General features: G+C 37.3%; 1 protein-coding gene across 1 annotated transcript in view; it reads left to right on the top strand.

The window, feature by feature from the left end:
* Positions 1 to 20,170, top strand: part of LAMA4 (laminin subunit alpha 4) — a 102,003-nt gene that overhangs the window by 44,879 nt on the left and 36,954 nt on the right. The window contains exons 6-16 of the mRNA XM_083373630.1: positions 1,457 to 1,552; positions 4,070 to 4,221; positions 7,993 to 8,103; positions 9,464 to 9,575; positions 11,119 to 11,286; positions 12,284 to 12,477; positions 13,503 to 13,619; positions 15,621 to 15,769; positions 16,762 to 16,903; positions 18,411 to 18,507; positions 19,122 to 19,235. Of these exons, the coding sequence (XP_083229756.1) occupies positions 1,457 to 1,552; positions 4,070 to 4,221; positions 7,993 to 8,103; positions 9,464 to 9,575; positions 11,119 to 11,286; positions 12,284 to 12,477; positions 13,503 to 13,619; positions 15,621 to 15,769; positions 16,762 to 16,903; positions 18,411 to 18,507; positions 19,122 to 19,235 (1,452 nt within the window). The remainder of the gene's footprint in view (positions 1 to 1,456; positions 1,553 to 4,069; positions 4,222 to 7,992; positions 8,104 to 9,463; positions 9,576 to 11,118; positions 11,287 to 12,283; positions 12,478 to 13,502; positions 13,620 to 15,620; positions 15,770 to 16,761; positions 16,904 to 18,410; positions 18,508 to 19,121; positions 19,236 to 20,170) is intronic.

Raw genomic sequence — 20,170 nt, 5'->3', positions numbered from 1 at the left:
TGTACACTAAAATAAGATTTAAACTATACTATATTGTGATTAATGCTTGTCCAAACATTTTTTATCTTGATCAACTATCAGTCAGCTATTTTGTTTCTAAGCCTATTATTGGCTTTGGATTATATCATTTGAGGAAAGGGAAAGCATATCTTGTCCTCATAATATAAAATCCTAGAGGTAGCTTTGCTTCTAATGCCAAATTATTCATCAAATTCAGACTTAGGATATTGAATGGCTTTCCTCCTGTCCGGTTTTTCTAATGCAAGAACCTGAACTAACATTCCAGGATCATAAGTATGATGTTACAATTTGGGGGTGCTTATGTAACATCTGTTTTTAATTCACCGTTTTAAGCCCCTTTTTCCCCCCCTGTAGAAAATTGTATGAAATTAACAGCATAAAGAGTCTTGACATCTGTAACCAGTCATTGTATCTGAACTTAGAGTAGGTACGCTGCTGCAGCTGAATGAATAAGCTCCAGAATGTTCATACATGATGCAAGGGGTCAGGGTATAAAAACATCACCTTTCTGATAAGTCCACACAGTGCCTTTTTAAAGGATGGAAGGCAAGAGATTCCCAAGCCACAGCCAAAGTATAACTCAGTATTTTAGATGATCAGATGGATCAGTATTTTTCATATGAGTATGAAAAAATATTCATTCAAATATAATGTCAACAGTTACCGTATTTCACATGTCTGCCTACGTGCCTGATTCTCGGGCAACTGACCTCAATTGACAAAAACAACAGAGAGAAAAAATCATATGGTCAAGAGCTTTGGACAGCAATTGAGATGGCTGTAGACTGAGAGTAATGTGGAACAAAATGATTGAGGAAAGAATCACCAGGGAGAGGAAAATAAAATGAAGGGAGTTTGAGAAAATAGATAGAGTTATTAAGAAATGAAGATTCAAATGTACACTGTAGAACCTCCGGCTGGATAAATGGCATGTAAAAGATGTCTCAACTCACCGAAGGGGTGATGGCATGGGAAGTATTCAGAAGGGACCCTCCCTAGTTTTACAGAGAGTAAAAGGAAAGGAGGGGAGAATTACTTTCAGTCTTGCAAGATTCTATTAATGTAACACACACACACACACACACACACACACACACAAACACACAAACACACAAAGGAAGAGCTAGTACTCCTTATCTAGACCAGAGGTCCCCAGGGAGCACCAGGGTCCGTGGACTGAGGTTTTTCTGTGGACCGGAGGGGATGTGGTTTCATGTACTGCCTGCGTCCCATGGATGGAGCTTTTTGGTTGTTTGCGCAGACCAGCTTATGGCATGCCCCGGCCCAGTCCCGGTCCATGGACTGGGGGTTGGGGACCCCTGATCTAAACTACCTCAGAGAGCTCACAATATCCCAGTATGGAATAATTATTTACTTGCATGCTTACAGTCTTAAAAACAGCTGCACAGTAATAAACTGACCTGTCTTTTCCCAGCATGCAACTGTGGAGGAGCACCTTGCGACCGTCGAACAGGACAATGCCTCGGAGAACCTCCCATGCCTCCTCCGGTCACAGATTGCCCAGATATCAGTAAGAAGAGCAGGGATGTGGTCTTTTGCGACACTCAGTCCTTCTTCCCCATGTTTACATCTCCAAATTATACATACTCGGGGTTCATTTGGGCCAGCTCTAGTGTATGGAACGGTAGAGGTAAAAGAGGTAGACCTTAGAACAGATAATCGTTGACTTACAGTACGACTACAATTGAGCCCAAAATTTCTGTTGCTAAGCAAGAGAGTTGTTAGGTGAATTTTGCCCCAGTTGTTAAGTGCATCACTGCAGTTGTTAAATTAGTAATACAGTTGTTAAATGAATCTGGTTTTCCCATTGACTTTGCTTGTCAGAAGGTTGAAAAAGAGATCACATGAACTCGGGACACTGCAATTGTCATAAATATGAGTCAGTTTCCACGCCCCTGAATTTTGATCACATGACCATGGGGATGCTGCAAGAGTCGTAAGTGTGAAAAATGGTCATAAGTCACTATTTTCAGTGCCGTTGTAACTTCAAACGGTCACTAAATGAACTGTTGTAACTCAAGGAGTACCTGTACATTAAAGCTTGGCATGGGAAATTACCTGAAGTAAGACTAGGCAGCCTGTAGTTCTCAGGTCTCTGGGAGAGCCTTCTGTTTAGCCAGATGCCTGAACAAGAGGCAAGAACATGTTAGGAAAAGGAAGTAAAAGAGAAGGATGGAAAAGAAGCTTTAGCCCATAAACTTTAGCTCTGACCATCCACGCCTTGTCTCAACTCCAAGATGTGACTCCCAAGAAATTATTTTATTTATAATGTTATTTATTATATTTTTATACCGCCCTTCTCCCGAAGGACTCAGGGCGGTGTACAGGGCAATAAATATAAAAACGAAATACAAAAGTTAAAAAACAATTAAATATTATGCCCAGATTTAAAACAGTAATTAAAAACCATATTAAAACCCCAACCCTAACCCATCAAACCAGGTCAGATTGCTCAAATAGATAAGTTTTTAGATCGCGCCGGAAGGAGCGGAGGTCGGGGGCCATCCGGAGCTCAACCGGCAAGCGGTTCCACAGGTCTGGCGCGCCCACAGAGAACGCCCTCTCCCTGGGGGCCACCAATCGGCATTCTTTGATCGGAGGCACCCTGAACGAATGATGTTCCTCTCTTTTTTTAAAAAAAAAAATGACCCTTTCCACAATGATTCATCTGAAGAAGAATCTTCAGATTCAACCTAGGAAAGACTTTTCAAAGAGCAGACAACCTGGGGGGAAAACAGGATGAAAGGCTTCTACACCAGAGGTCCAATCTGCCTTGGAATCACTTAGATAACCTTAGTCCCACTGGAATCTCAGACAGTTATTCTGCCTATTTCAATGTTCAGTTTTTGTAGCCAACTTTTGAACAAAATAACTGAAAAGCTAAGTCAAGTGCACTTTCTAAATGTAATGTGTCCTATTATTTTGAAGGGACATTTAGCACTAGCACTGATGGTGTTACGTAATTTGGATAATGAAACATCTGCAAGAAAACAAGCAAGCTCAGAGGGTACCAAAGGACCCCTCATGTCAATCCTGAGCTACAAACAGGGCTTTTTTTTCTCATAGAACGCTCAGAACGGAGTTCCGGCACCTTTTTTGGATGGAACCTTGTAGGGTAGGCAAGGCGGGTTGTATGACATGTGTGAGTTCCGGCACCTTTTTCTTTTACAAAAAAAGCACTGGCTACAAATATCAATAGATTTGTCCATTTTCTTTGCCAGTGATGGCCACATAAAGAACTGGATTTTATTGGGAGGATACTTTTGGGTTTGGGCCATAAATTAATAAAGTAACTAGGTAAAAATTCCAAATTTAGTCTTGATTTCTAGCTAACTTCAGGCCCAGATCTTTCTTTTGTGAAATTAAACTATGGATAGGTTATTAAACAGGGACTGACACCTTTTCTTCTGTGTATCTCTGTTATTAAATCTGGTATTCACAGAGATAAAGTGTTTCAGAAATAAAATCTGTATAGTATCCCATTAAAAATAAATCCATTTATATTTGGAAAATTGTTGATTACTAGCCCTAGGAGTTTTGTTTTTCTTTTCTTTTTTTTTGTATTCTGGAATAGTTGGTTTCTTTTGCTTTTAATTAATTCTTCCACAGGTGTTAATTTTTCTCTTGCTGTCCTGCAAAATGGCATTTCCTATAGCTTCCTAATTATATGCTGTACTTGTTAGGTAAGGCAGTAGGTGTTTCACTTTAGGAACACTGTATACTAAGGTTATTGTTTTTCTGTGAATATAAAGCAATCTAGAAGTGTGAAAAGATTTGGGTACAACATTATATACTTTTGATATAAGGGTTTTATCAGTTCAATATTAGAGGTAATAACTGTACAACAAGAATCTGAATATCTTACTGTTAATTCCTTGTACTGTACATCCTTTCGGCAGATTTTTTCCTAAATGGGGAAAACAAGCAGGAACATTCTTTCAAAAAGCAGAAAAGACACTTGAGTTTGTAGGGTTCTAACAAGAATGTGTATGCCTTTTCAACTGTCTGCATTTTCATTTATTGCTAGGCTGTGACAAATGCATTTGGGACTTGACTGATGATGTCAGCCTGGCAGTCCAATCCATTGAGGAAAGCAAAGAAATTCTGCTAAGCATCTCCACTGGAGTTGCAGCTCACAAACACTTGCATGACCTCAATGCCACTACTTTTATCCTCAAGGTACCTAATTTCTTCATTCTTCAATCTCTTTGGAAGAAATTGTTTGCAGAAACAGCTTCCATTCGGAGTTAAAGTAAGCAGGAGTGGGTAGATTTAGCTAAAATCTGTGTGGTGGGAAAAAAGAAGAAACAAAAGCTGGGCCACTACAAAGAGAAAAATAATTCTGTTCCATTTTAAATTTGCTCCTTCCTCAGCTACTATTTGCCATGAAAAATAGAACACATGACAACATATGATATCAGCAGTTGGATACATAACAGGGTGCCATAGGGAAGATGGTCAGGAGCTAATTTCCATTGCCACAGAAACTAATATCAGAAATAATGAGTACAAATTAAAACTACCAAGAATCCTTTAACTATAAGAAAAAGTCCCTGACAATAAGATCTGTACAGCACCTTAATGTGAGTTCTCTCTTACAGTTTTTAAGAAGAGACTGGACAGAAGAGACTGGACTGGACCTTTCATGACTATAATGGCTAAATATATTTTCCTACACATCTCAGAGGATTAGATTAAATGACCTTTGGGGTCCCTTCCAATTCCACAATTCTATAATAGTGATAGTCTGCAGAAATTTCAAGCTCAGCAAGTTTATATAAGTTATTAACTTCACAGTGAAATAATACATGATATGCGTACCTTGGTCACTCCAGATTTATTACCACTGAGGCAACTTCAATTTCAGCTTGCACAACCTACTGACACAGTTCTTTGATATACTTAGTTCATACATTCATTTATTTTGTATAAGTGGAAATTTAGATACATACAGTAGAGATGAGATAGAGATAGCTGAGAAAGAGAGATAAATATAAAGAGATACAGAGGTCACACACGCACTGGAGTTGAATATAGTGAATGGACAGTGTCAGTCAAGAATAAAAGAGATTTTGGTTGGTTAATTCCCATTATGGCTGGTTCCTGTAAGCCTTTAGTTGTCACTTTTTGCCTAAACTATTTTGCTAGGGTGCAGAAAGGTATTAACAGAATAACAGAGTTGAAAGGGACCGTGGAGTTTTTCTAGTCCAGGGGTCCCCAACTTCCGGTCCGTGGACCAGTATCAGGCTGCGACATGCCAGCAACTGGTCCGCACAAACAAGCAAAGCCCCATCCGCAGGATGCAGGCAACACAAAACCATGCCCCCTCCAGTCTGTGGAAAAACCTCTCTCCATGGAACCGGTCCGTCCAATTTCTTCTTAAAAGGTGAACTAGAGAGAAAGGGGAAAAGAGATAATCTATGGATTCCTCCCTTTTTTTTTTAATGATCAAAAAAATGAGATCATTTTTAAAATAACTTAGATGAAGGGCATTTTCCAGGAATTACTGTAAGCAAGAGGAATGCATTCCTTTGATTCTGTTGGGTCTCTCAATGACTTTTAATGTCATTGCTTGTAAGATTCTTTTATGTTAATGGATTGAAGTTGAAGACAAGATGCTAGGCAGGAAAGGACAGAGCTTCTGTCCTTCCTGGAGATCTAGTCTCAGAAGTGGTGTTAATATTGTAATGCTTGTTTAGCACCTTGGCTGGTGGCTAAAGCAAGGAGGGATGGGGGGAATTAACATTTTGGGGACTGAGGATAAAAGCCTCTCAATGGGTGACATGGAAGAAGCTGCACTCCACAAAATGGATGGGGTGAAAAAAATTTCAACTAGATTTTTTAAATCAAAACAAACAAAAGGCATTAAAATTAGATAACATAATCACTCTCTGTGTATTTTTCACATGACGATATGAACTGTGGTGATTTCTTGAAGCAATTCTTTGCCTGTGGTTGTCCCAAAGGTCTTGTATTACACTATTATTGAACAACAACATGAAAACATTGAAGAAGGTCATTTGAAGTTTGGGGTTTAGAGTCACCACTCACTTTTTGGTGTCCTTGCTTTCTTCTTCAGAGAGAGATGTTATAGTTTGTTTCAAAATGGTGATGGAATTAATGTGGACTAACCACTGAAAGTCAATCTTGCTAACATAGATGTTCTAATGATTACTTGAAGATTCATCCTCTATTGAGCAGAATGGCATTTCTCTTGAAAGCAGAGTAGATTCTTCTGAGTTTGGTTTCCACCTTGGATGCCCAGGTTCTGAGCCTTCTCCAGCAATGCTAGGCTGAGGCTGAGCTATGTAGACCCATACCTGGGAAAGATCTGATCAGAGTGATGTATATCTCACAGAATAGCAGAATGTAGGATGTGGACAGCACCTTAAAAGTCATCTAGAATGCAACTCACTGCATTTGTTCCACCATATCTCGATTGCTGTTCTGCTCTATACTGTATACAGTGGTCTTTGAAAAGCAAATAAAAATACTGCAGCAGATTGGCTAGCAGAGACAGTATATAGAAAATATGACTCCCATTTCTTGAATCAGCTATACCGTACTCTCTGTTTCTAGTTGCTATTTGACCTTTAAAGCCCTGAACATTTTAGAACCAGAATATATATGCAACCTTTCATATATGCAACCTTCCCCCTATTTTGATATTATTTTGGAGAAACCTTTTATGTCTTAATAATTCCTAAAACTCCTCAGAATTAGGTAGAGTACCATTAGGCAATTTTGATGACACATGAAATTGTTCAATATTCCTGCATGAAAGGTCCAACTCATTTTCTCATTAATAGCTTTCTGAAAGTTGGTACTAAAACTTAAAATATTAGTATGTATTGTCCAGTTGAAATAGTTTGATTGTGGTTCCATTCTCTTTCATAAAACCTAGTGTAAATTGGAGTGTTAATGTATTGATTTTTATCATAAATATCCTTGATTTCTTGAAATAAACTGGGAAATCAATGCTCAAAGTAAATCAAAGAAATAAAAAATAATGGGAAGTATAAAAATGGAGGGAAAAGAATAGAAGGAAGAAGAAGAAACAGAATTTCCTCTAAATGGATCTGTATTTACTTCCCTAAAGTGTTTTAAAAGATTGGCAAGAGCAAGATGATAGGTCATATTCTCAGTATAAATCTGATTTTGCATTTTAAACAGCTAGACCATGTTCTTATCCATAGATCATGGTCAAAAGAAAAAGAGGTAAATATTATTATCTGAATTGCCTATGGCCACTTGATACTTATCAAAACCACATATGTTAAAAGGGGAAAGCAATTGTCTTCCATCATATCTAAGGAAAAGTTAAGAGATTCTGGACTTAAGGAGCAAAGAACTACACAATAGAGTTTCATCAATTAATATAACATACATATTTCTAAAGATAGGTGTCAAATCAGCTTCATGAATAATTTTATGCTTATTTCTGCCTCTGAGTGTGTGCCCATTTGTGTATAGTTTTAGAAAAGAAAACTAATACAAACTAATATAAATCAGACGGGGGAAAATGAATAGAAAGATGCAAGGAAATAAAAAAAAAGTTTTGCTTGTTGACTCCTTGTACAGTGCCCGTGACAGAGGCTCCTCTGCAATATTCACTGGTGTGGCATGCACAGATATGCAAACTAATAGGTGGTGTGGAAAAAGAAAACCAGAACCAGAACAGGAATGTGAAGCCCCATGTACAGACTTTTTCCAATTAAAATTCAATAAAGCACTAAATAAACATCAGTTAATGATAACATAATTCTCATAACTTCTACCTTATGCCTGAAATCCATTCCAGTCTTCTGATTCTAACATTCAGAACTTCATGACTACATTTTTGTGATGAAGCTCATTAATACATGTATTCCTAAGGTTATTGGTTTGTAAGTACCATGAAAAAATGAAGATATTTTTTAACAAAGATGCTTGTATCATTGTTATATTCAGGCAAAATTCTCTGAGAAGAACAATCATTCTGCTCTTCAGAGAACCCAGGTTGATAATGCTGTAAATGAAATGACAGAATTTCTCAAGAAAATGGATGCCCTTGATGAAAAGGTTTGCTTATTATGTTCATTTCCATCTTAGTAAAATAAAATAAAATGTAATGGTATACTCCATTTCAAAATAATTAAAATGATAATAGCTAGGCAATATTTTTATTAGAACTAAACTAAGCATGAGTTAAAAGTTAAGCAAAAACAGGTTAAATAACAAAGCTCATATTTTTTTCAAGTAACCATGATTGGCTCCTTTTTAACATTCTTCAGCAGATCCTATATCTTTCTGTATATATATTGGGCAAAATTTTGAAAAAACATGAAAAGTGTAATGTCATATATTGCCTACTCTTGACTTTCTTTCATTTCCAACAATCTTAGTGCTAATTGTTTCTATTGCATGAGAAAACAAATGTTTTATTTTCATTTCTATATAAGCTGTGGTATCAAAGTGGTTAGAATGCCCACAGTTGAGAGTTTGATCCTGACTGGCTCAAGGTTGACTCACTCTTCCATCTTTCTGCAGTCAGTAAAATGAGGATTCAGATAGTTGGGGGCAATATGCTGATATTTGTAAACCACTCAGAGAGTGCTGTAAGATACTATGGAGTGGTCTAAGTCTAAGTGCTATTGCTATTTTAAAAAAAAAAAAAACCAATGTGTAAAGCTGTATTTTGTTGTACTGTATGTTGATGTTTTGAAGGCTATGCTCTTCTAGTAAATTTTTGTTTGGAAAATGTTGACCGTTAGACTAAAAACAAAAGATTTGTCAAACCAACAAATTTTTAAAATAATTCTCTTATAATCAGGCTCCAATTGGAAATTTCAGATAATTTGGGGAGGGGGGGAAAGACCATGTTGGCACATCTGTTTTAGAATTTGCATTATAGTTTTTGCATGTTCCAGCAACTGTGATCAATGGAGGGTACAACAACTGCAGAAAAGAGTTTGGATTCTATATAGGCAACCTCAAGACTTCAATTTGTCCATTTCCATGATACAAGATACCAGGGACAATGTACAAAACAATGTTTATACAATTATATTTGGCAGAAAACTCACCTATATAATAGACTAGAGGACCAACTCTCAGGTAAGTGTAATGAGGACTGTGGCCTTAAATGAGAGTCAGTTAGAATTTAAGCAAATAGGAAATGGAGCAAAATCATAGGATGACCCAAGACTGTTTTGCAAAAACTACCTATCACTTTATGACAGATGTTGACTTTTTTTCTTGCAGCACTATCAAATGTTACATAGATCTTCATCTCAGAAGCCATATCCTTCGGGAAAGGGCAGTATATAAATCTAAATAAATAAATAAATGTCTGGTTACATTGTACAGTCTTTTTCATGCTGTAAATTTAAATGTAAAATAATATGCAATATTCATGCTCCAAACATCTGATTTCCCATAGAAAAATCAAGAATCAAGCAAAGGTCAGCAGCTGCAGAAGGAAACAATGGAGACCATTAAGCGTGCTACTATTCTTGCACAGGAGCTTGGAAATATTGTAGATAAGATTCAAGGTAAACTGGGATCATTCCAAATTCATATGAATAATAGGGTGCATTAGTGGAACTGGCAATGGAGAAAGATAATTATGGAAACATTTATAAACTGACCAAAATTATCATAAAACAAGAGAACCAGAATTAAAATTCAGTTTTTATGATTATAGTCTTTGCTAATCAAATTATTTGATGCATACCCTCCAAAAAAAAACAACTGTTAAAAAAAATTGTTAAAAATTTTTTTCCATATCAGGAGATCAGATTTGAATGGCAGCTTTCAACTTTTTCCACTCCTCTTTGTAGTACATATTTAGAACAATGTTATGTGTTCCTTGAGAATGCAAGCTAACTTTAACACAGAGAGATAAAGAAACATACCCAGATACTTTCTAAAACCCTTGAACAATTAGTTTTGAAATGTGGGAGCAAGCTTATTCATGGGACATTTCTATGTTGAAAAAAAAGTCAGTTATCCATGGGGACATTGTCACAATACTTTAGGAACTTGGAAATGACTCTTCCTCCCTATACTGGAACAAAGGTTAAGTAAGAGCAGCAGGACCATAATCACAATGCACTTTGAAGGGTTCCTATATATGGTAGATTCTCATCAGTAGAGCCACCAGAATGTTAGCATTGCTTGGTGTTCAAACAAATAAAATTTCCAAGACCTTTAGATCAGCCATGGCAACTTTAAGATGTATACATTTCAACTGCCAGAATTCCCCAGCCAACATGTGAGTTTTTGCCAAGTCATGACCTAAAGTGTAGGATCTCTGGTCTACTCCGAGTGGTGCTCCGGTTCAAGCAAAGTGTTCTGTTCCAGCCTACGACCGGCCCTGTTTGTGTGTCAGGGACAACCCCTTTTTCCTTTAAACAATCTATAGGCTGGAAAAAAACCAACCCAAATTTATTTACAGTTCCAAATAATAAAGTCTTTCAAACAAAAAAGAAGCAGAATAATCAACCAAAAATACATGATTCAAAAGATCCAACAAGAGTCAAACAGATTAGCAAGAACAGACCAGGATTCTCTTTGAATGTCTCCAAACACTTGCCTTCAGCAGCCCACACCTTCCCCTTTTATTATCAGTCCCAAGGCATGGCTTCTCAATGCCTTCTCCTCTTTTCACTGAGTTGTCTCATTGATTTTCTCTGGTCTGCTCTGCTGGATTGCCTTCTGCTTCTAGAGTCTCTGAACAGATTCAGCTGTGACTCCTCTGAGTCTGACACCTCCTCCTCACACAGCTGAGCCTCATGAGGAACACGATTGGAGGGGCCAGGCTGAGAGTCCTGCAGTGCATCAGAGCCTCCGTCTGACACCAAAGGCTCTCCAAACCCATCCTCCTCCTCCTCCTCCTCCTCCTCCTCAGATTCCTCAGACTCAGCTGCTGGGAGCACAGGCTGACACTGAATCACAACACAAAGAGAGAAAAAATATATGTAGCAAAATGGTGAATAATTTGAAAGAACATAACTAGAAAGGGCAGCAGCAGCTTCATCAGTAAAATATACCACAAAAATTCTCTTGAATCATCTGCCTCTCCTTTATGTACAGAAATTGGCAGCAAGGCAGAATACTATGGTGTTGAGCATGATCTGAGGCCTGAAGATATTGCTCAGAAGGTCAAAGCAGCAGAGGAGATGCTGAAGGACATCAGACTTCGCAGACCGTTCACCTTCCAGAGGCAACTTGCTGATGAAGAGTCTGAAGCAGCTCAAGACCGTGAGTTCTTCTGTGGATTTGGGCCCTCAGCAACTCTTCTCTGATTTATCTCATCAGATGGGCAGATTCAACTTAGAGAAGTTGATCTTGAGATACTCAGGCCCTAAAATACTGTATGTAGGGCTTTAAAGGTGATAACCTTTAAAACTTTATACAGTATAAACCTGTTATGATGCTACCATTCACCAGAAAATCATCCTGGCATTGTTTCTTTACCTTGAATATTCTATGTGATAATTTCAGTATCAGAATACCTAGAGATACTTCAGTAAGCAAAATAAAAAAAATTATGGCAGGGATACATAGGTCTTCCTTCAGATAGCACAGCACTTTTGTGCTAAATCACATGCTGAAGAGCTGGAAATATAGTTTGCAGTTCCCTAGCATTTTCATGGCTTATTTCTGAACTCTTCAACAAGAGTTCTTCAACTCTTTTATCCTTCTAAGCTATCTTTCCTGTCCATGGCATTGGCATCACTTGTGATTGGACATCATTTCAGTAGGCAGAAGAGGCATCTGACTTCTGATTTTGCTGCAGAATATTGCAACAATAGTTTTGCAGCATGAATACTAAAGCTTTTAGTTTCCATTGGAGGGAACTCTTGCCCCTGCTGGTTCCTCAGCAAATCACCCTAGCAATTTGCTTCTCTTTTAAGATGCAGTTTTACAGCTCCTTCACACATGTTTATTTAAAAAGCAGGCAGTACATCAGGTAAAAACAAGGGCTGTTCTGCTTTTAGGATGCTGATTTCTGAGCTCTCCAATCAGTCAGCTGGAGGGGGTGTTGAACTACCTCAAGCCCTGCTCTGTGTGAGTTGAGGTCAGCAGCAGTAAGGATAATCATGGAGTAGTTTAAAAGCATTGTTTGAGTCTGGGAATTGAAGACTGGCGGCATAGAAGTGCACAAGGTCATTAAAAAGCAAGAGCTGTAAAGTGTACTACAAAGACTAAGAAAAAATGGAATTTAAGCACAATAATCACTTGCCTCTTCTCTTAGTATTAAGGAAAGCTGAAAGTTGGGAACAGAAACATAATGAAACCAGATATTTGATTCCTGACATATTGGATCAGCTTGGGGAACACAACACCAAGCTCACAGACTTGCAAGAAGCCTTGCACCAAGTTATTGATGACATCAGAGAAACTGCCACTACAAATAACGAAAGCATTGCTAAGCTCCAAGTGTATGAGGTACCATGCAGCCTAGAGTTTCAGAATTATTGTATTTTATCATTTTTAACAGTGTAAAATATTGACCGTAATCTGTCAAAACAATCTTATTTATTATATGATCTATGATGTATGTACAGCTAAAGAAATAAAATCAGATACTGGATGTATGCACCATACCTAATGGCTGGGAGCCATCCAGACTTCAATATAAGATGGGCGGCTATGTAAAAGTTTTATCAATAAACAGGTAAATGAATAATAGCCATAATCACATAGACTGAGCTTCAAAAAGGAAATGTGCTCATTTCCTTGTCCACAGTTGGGGAATGTGCTTATCACAACGGTAATTTTATACTTTATGGATAAGATCCAACCAGTTTTAAAGAATATCCACATGTATATCTTGTACTATGTGCATTCTTCTCATATAAGAATGAAAAGACAATTCGAATTTCTTGTGCTTTCCAGAGAGCTAGGAGGAAGGGTGTTGGGACAGTGATAAAGATAAAAAGTACCTTGAATTCTGTCTCTGTCAACACTAAGATGGAACTTCCTTCTATATTGCAAGTTCTTCCCTTTATAGAGAAGTATCATACAATATTTATCTCAGAATATTCACCATCAAAATGTTCTAACATTAGAATATTATTCAAAGACCTGTTCAATGTAAATTAAAGATGTTTAGAGCACAGTGGAGCATATTCAGTACTATGCTTTTGTCTGCAACTTCTCAAAGCAGATGCATTTTTTCCAGGGATCACATAGCAGACTAAGGTTTGCAGACTGATACCACATTTGCAGTTCCCTGTGCACCTCTGAAGCATCTTTAAGAGACAGTATCCAATGCACTGCATGGTCCTTATTAATAAATATTCATGTTTTAGTAACGTACATTATATTTGCTCTGTTTCCAAATATCAGTAAAGCATATTTTAATTTTGCTGTGGATTCAAAAGATCTAATTAATTACTCAAAGCAATGCAATAATGATTCGAATACTGTATATCCAACATATCTAATAAATTATTGCTTTTTTCTTACAGAAGCAACAAGAAATATTGGAGGAAGAGAGTGACACTCTTAACAATACTCTGAGAATGGCCACAGAAATTTTAAATGTTTCACATGGAATCATCTTTGAAGTGAATGAAGCAATACAGGTGATTTTCTTTTTAAATAAACCATAAAAATCTACTGTCTACCAAGTCCACAGAGTTTACATCTTTAGCTTTTAACACAATCTTCAGAATGCAGTATTACATTAGCATCAACTTCAGCAAGACCTAGCAGATACTATGATTTAAAATAACCAGGTTTTAAGAAAAACAGGGTTGATGTGATACACAATGAGCACTTAACCACTGTTCAGATTGCATCCCATACACACCAGATTAGGAATAAGTCCCTCCTGAAGTAGTATAAAGAACTTCATTATAAATGCAATTTATTTTACTGGTCACATTTGAATGGGAAGTTCAAGAAGATAGGTTTAACCCCACTGGGTAGACAAGACCATGAAACTAATTCCACAGAATGGCTGAAAAAGAGAAAGAGAGAGAGAGAAGGAGGGAGGGAGGGAGGGAGGGAGGGAGGGAGGGAGGGAGGAAGGAAGGAAGGAAGGAAGGAAGGAAGGAAGGAAGGAAGGAAGGAAGGAAGGAAGGAAGGAAGGAAGGAAGGAGGCTTTATTGAGATTAACTATTGTAACAGAATCTTGGAGGTCTGAGTGAGTTATACTTTCTCATCTTCCAGTGGATTAGAGACGTGTCTGTGTTGCTAAGCAAGATGGTTTTTAAGTGAGTAGTGCCTGATTTTACAATTTTTTTGCCATGTTTATTAAGCAAATTGCTGTTGTTAAGTGAATCACAAAGTCATTCAATAAATCCAGCTTTTCCCCATTGACTTTGTTACCAGATCTTGGCTGGGAAATCACAAATAGCAATCACATAACCTCAGGACACTGCAACCATCATAATTAGATGCTAGTTGCCAAGTGCCTGAATTTTGCTCATGCGACTGTGGGGAAGTGTGAGGACACTTTTTTTCAGTTCCTTTGTAACTTCAAGTGGTTGTTGAATGAATGGTGGTTAAATTAAGGGACTGCCTATGCTTACATAGGAAGAGCAAAAGCAAAGGGGAGAGTCCACAACAAAATCAGGAGTGATTGCCTGAATCCATAGCATCATTCATCCAGTTGGAGGCAATGGAAGAGAGAAATCTATATTGTGATCCTGGATCATGGTTACCAGGCTGAAGTTTGGATAGCCACAAGTAAGCATAGTAATCAGTTCAGTGTTAATCAATAGTTATTGACAAAGAAAGACTGCTAGGTACAGGCTTAAATGCTGTAATAGGAAGTGTGTCCTCTGTACCATCTAGCTAGGATTAACTGGAGTAAGAGCAGCTGGGTAAAGAAATGGTTAGCAGAAGATAGATAATGGAGAAAGAGTGATAAGGAGAGGAATTACCCAATGTTCAGGTAGAGAAAAGTATCTGGCTCTTTCTCCAGCCCCTGAAAGAAAGAATAGCTTTTAACATGAATTTTCATTATCGTGCCTAGTTCCTCTTAGTTTCTCTCATTTTTACAGTATATGGCAGGGATCTTCAAACTTGGCCCTTTTATGACTTGTGGACTTCAACTCCCAGAATTCGTCAGCCAGCGTGCCTAGCTGAGGAATTCTGGGAGTTGAAGTCCTCAAGTCATAAAAGGGCCAAGTTTGAAGACCCCTGGCATATGGTTTTGCTATTTTATTGGGTGCTTTGAATGCTGTTTTTATTGTATGCCACCCAGAGCGGGTTGAGTAGGGCATCTCTATAATTTTGACAAATAAATAAACAAACTCATTCAACTTGTGTCTGGGTTATATATTTTGGGCTGAAGTTGGAGTTACATAACTGAATGTTTCCTTTATTCAACTCCTGCTTAATGAACAGTGAAAAAAATAAAGGCCTATCCCAAATAAGTTTTTTATTCCAGCTGTATAATTTGCTGCAGTTAAGTTTTTCACTATAGAAAAGTGTTCCGTTAAATGATCCCCAATTTGAAAGAATGCACTCTGTCATCCCAATGAGAATCCATTTATCACTTTATCACTATCTACCTAATTTTTACAAGTTATAGAAAAACCATCGCTACTTTTTCTTCACTCTTCTTGTTTGGACAGAATGCATCCAGGTTTTATGCAGAAATAGATGGCGCTAAAGTGCAGCTACAGAACAAACAGGCCAACTACTCAAGGTTTGATGAAGATTTGGTTGAAAAAGCCATGAAATATGCACAGGGCCTTCAAGACCTTGCAGATAAACTGGAGAGGTAACTTTCAAGTGTATTAGGTGAAACTGTCTTTCTGCAATAAATTGGCACAATCTGAATAATTGGAAATCTCACTAAAGTCCCACTAAGCTCAGAGAGACAGAATTAAGTGTGTGATTAACTGTTCTATTGAAATCGGTGGGTCTTAAAATGCTGGACATTGACTTAATAATACCAACCATTATTAAAGGATATGAGAATTATGAAGCAAATTTCATATCAAGAGCATTTAACATTACAATACAAATGCTATGTTGTCCCTGATATGGTGCTTTAGGAAACCATGTAAAGTCTTTTATTATTCCTGTAACCCGGTTGGTGTGTCATTGAATGATTATCTTTTTCAACACTAACTACAGTAGTAAATTGAGGACTAAAGTAAAACCTAAACAAAGCATTCTTTATCTCACAATTTATGTGTCTTGACATTATGTCATACCAGTTCTCAATATATGACTGAATTTAAATTGTGTGTACATAGTGTTGAGATCCTTTATTGCAGAATAGTTGAGTGGGGATGCTGACTGACTGATGAACTACCCTGGAGAAGATCTTGCATGTCATGACTGATCATGCCGGTGAGGGAGAGTTAGACATATAGACATAGAGAAAAATTATATATTGATAAATAAAACTACTGTAAGGTTGCTTTCAAGTCAAGTTTGACTTCTGGTGGTTTGCATACAGTTCTGTAGGCATGATATGGAAGTGGTTTGCCCTTGCCTTCTTCTAGAATGTTTGTTGGCTTCTCATCCTAGCTTATAGCCATGACATTGCTGATGGTCCTCCATTCAAGCATTACAGTAATCAGGACCAACTCTGTTTAGCTGTCTAGATCAATCAAGGCTGCTTGCCTCCTAGATGAGCATCACAGTGGTATAATAAGGATAACAATAGCTTCCAAGGGCAGTACTGGCAGATATATAATGATCTTGAACAATATGTAATGCATTTTATTCCCTCCCTTTCCCCCTCTCTTTTCTCTGTTACAGAACCTTTCATGGTATTGACACAAATGGATTAGTACAGAAAGCCCTAAATGCTTCCAATGTACATGAAAATATAATTAATTATATTAATGAAGCCAATCAAATGTCTGCCTTGGCATTAAATACTACAGAACGAGTCAGTGATGTAAGTTACTAGGTATCTGGACTGTGTCCTTGAGATCAAGTAAAATCTGTATCCTATGAAAATCCCCATATCTATCTGCAGTTATGCCATTACAATCTCATCTTCAGGAACAGAAATTTGTAGGAATTTGGGGGACTGAAGTTCAACACATCCAGATAGCATCCAGTTCAGCAAAACTGTGCAAAAATAAGATGCTATGATGCACAATGCTTTTATTTCAATATGAGTGAGGGCCATGCTATCTTGAAAGGGGTGCTTTGCTTTTATGGAAATAGGAGAAAAGTGCCTCCTTGAACATTTTCATAATGTAAATGTGTCTAACCATTGAAATATGAAGAAGCCATATTGCTTTGTTTGGCTGCATCCATATTTATGAGGCAAATCAAATCCATCCTGACTCTGTGCAAGCACAATGCTACACATCTGCTAGGTTCTTTGCTATGTTGAAGTAATGCAACCCTCCATGAGATAATGTTTCTCCAGGAGGTCAGTGATTGTCTATTAGGAGGCATTAGCTGATGCTTCATATCTTGCTTCTGGGTTTCCTGAAGATTTTTTTAGGGGGGAGGGGGCGGAGAGGGTGTTGCTCTATTCTTAATGGAATTTGAACAAAAAAGCATTTCTCTAAGTCCCAGTTGTGTGCCTAAGGCTCTGTAAACATGCAGTGTAACTAGAAAGTACATGGGTTATGTTATGATGCCCAACAGTAAATAAAATTCCTCTAAGGAGTACATATCATTAATAGGTTGTGAGCCTCCCAGAGTTTGATATAAGATTGGCAGCTATATAAATGTTTTAATCAATCAGTCAAAAATCATGTACCCTTCTTTTCTTTTCTTTTTTGCTAGTATAGGGATGCATTTATCACTAAGTGTTACCAATTTTCTTTCTGCTGCCTCCTTTCTCCTCAAGGACAAAATCTGGAGGATTAAAGTACTTTTTACAATAGAATGGAAGGAAGCACTCAGGACTGCAAAATAAGGCAGTAATCTAGTAAAAAGCTACTGTATTTTGACTCTTTCTTCAAGAAGAATGCATTTTATATTTGTGAAAAGGCAAATCAGCACTGTGATGTTGTGAGCAATATTCATCAGCCCTTTCCTTAATGCCAATATGAAATCCATTGCAAATACTCAAGCAGTATGTTTCATCCCATCCACTGGATGAAAGTGATTGCCTCATAAATAGAAGATGCAACTAATTGTGCCTCCAGACAGATATCTTTTAATACTACCAATCAATAGACATGTGCAGCCGCTCCATCTTTTTCTCAAAAGATTATTTATGGACGAGATAAAAGTAGAAAGAGGAAATAGAACAATAGAGGATTATAAATGAAAACTTTATCTGAATTTCCCATAAATTCCATGACTGGGACAGGTTTATTATATAATAATACAAATGTTTACTTTCAGGATGTCTAATGTTCTCTCTCTCTCTCTCTCTCTCTCTCTCTCTCTCTCTCTCTCTCTCTCTCTCTCTCTCTCTCTCTCATATAAAATTATAGGCTGCTGTTGGAATTGACACTCAGATAACCTACCACAAAAACAAAAGCACGATGCTTCTTGGTGAAGCCAGAAAACAGCAAGGAAATGCCAATGCTAGTAAATATAATCCTTTCTCTTAATTCATATGTCTCTCTTACACTAGAAAAGCTTTATAATAGACAGCATCCCAAAGAAGAAAAATGTTGACATAAACAATTTAATCATGATCCCCTACAGCGGGTTCTGCAATTTTAAAATCTTGAATATATCAAGCCCAACAAAGACTGCTCTAATAAACATACATTATTTTCTCCAAGTTACATCTTTTTATTCTTTATAAATAACACTAAGAAATATAAACTATGATCAGGCCAAATGAAAGATTTACAGTATGTCTATAGTACTTCTGCAGCAATAGAAAACAATGGTGCTTGCTGGAAGCACAATCAAATGCTTTCAGATTTGCAAACTACAGTCACTTTTAAAACAGAATTTTGAAAAACATTTCAGATTGTTTAACAAAGAGCCAAGACCTCTTTTTCAGAGGAGGTCATCAAAAAAATCGTATTATCTAAAACTTAGTGTAGACCATCAAATAAGTCTCAGTGTTATAATGTGATGATTAGAATCTTTTAGAGTGATGTCTTTCTGATTTATTATTATTATTAGATAAATGCCTTTACCTCTCATAGCTGAAAGCTTTCTTATATTTTGTTTCTTCTACTTTACAGATGTCTTTAATGTTGAAGAAACAGGCAGAGAGATTAATGAAACACTGGACAAGAAGAACGATGTTAAAGGCCGTTTCATGAAAGTCCTCAAAAAAATGCATACATCAGAGCAAGGTCAGGAAATAAACTGTACAAAATTGTAATCAAATGATTCTGATTAAAGAATAAATCTATGCAAGGGACCCTCTTAAGTGATTTTGAGGTAGAAAGTAAATCAAATCTTACTTGGCTGATAATCATCAACACTTGAATTGACTATTTGGTTGAGCTTTGAAGGTGATTTGAAAGAACTTTTTTCACGTGTGTGAGAGAATACCACCTCTCTAATATTCATTAAATCAGCTCAATTTATTTCAGCTTTCCACAGAAGCCTGAAAATAAAAGCCATTATTGCTTTAAAAATCACATCGGCTATAATTAATTGATTCCTTAAAATAGTGACATCGTTTCTTTCACGTTGATGGGGAAACCAGGAAAAAAAAACACGGCCACTTGAATGAACAAAGAGGTTGTATTCCTGTAAGTTCCTAATCACACAGATTGTCAGAAACTTTATTTCAGTCATTGACTAATAAAATACATTCAGTAAAGCAATGTTAATCCCTAACATTAATGCCGGGTGGCAACCATTTGTCAGCAAAACTTTACATAATATAGCAGAATTTTGCTAACTTTGGAGAGATAGATTTATCCTGATTGTCTAACAAATAATGCAAATAAAAATTATAAGTGCCCAAGAAATTTAGACAAAAAAAGAATAATCAAATGGGGGCAAATGACCCTGTAGAACTGACAAGACAATACAGAACATGGGCTGCTGTTTCCAAGGCACCTGTCACAGAAGTTTCCAGCCAGTTTTGAAAAGCATACCACCCTAATACCACCCTAATACCATCCATCTAGAACACAGTTGTCAAACTCGCCATGTCACGTGACGTGTCGCGACATATCACAACTCTTTTTTTCATTGCCAGGAATGGGGTGGGTGCTGCTTCAGTATGATGAAACAGGCCCGCGGGCTGGCAGTTTGACACCCCTGATATAGAATG

Source organism: Vipera ursinii (assembly GCF_947247035.1).
Source record: "Vipera ursinii genome assembly, chromosome: 1".
Lineage (NCBI taxonomy): Eukaryota > Metazoa > Chordata > Lepidosauria > Squamata > Viperidae > Vipera > Vipera ursinii.
This window is presented reverse-complemented; position numbering and strand designations above follow the sequence as displayed.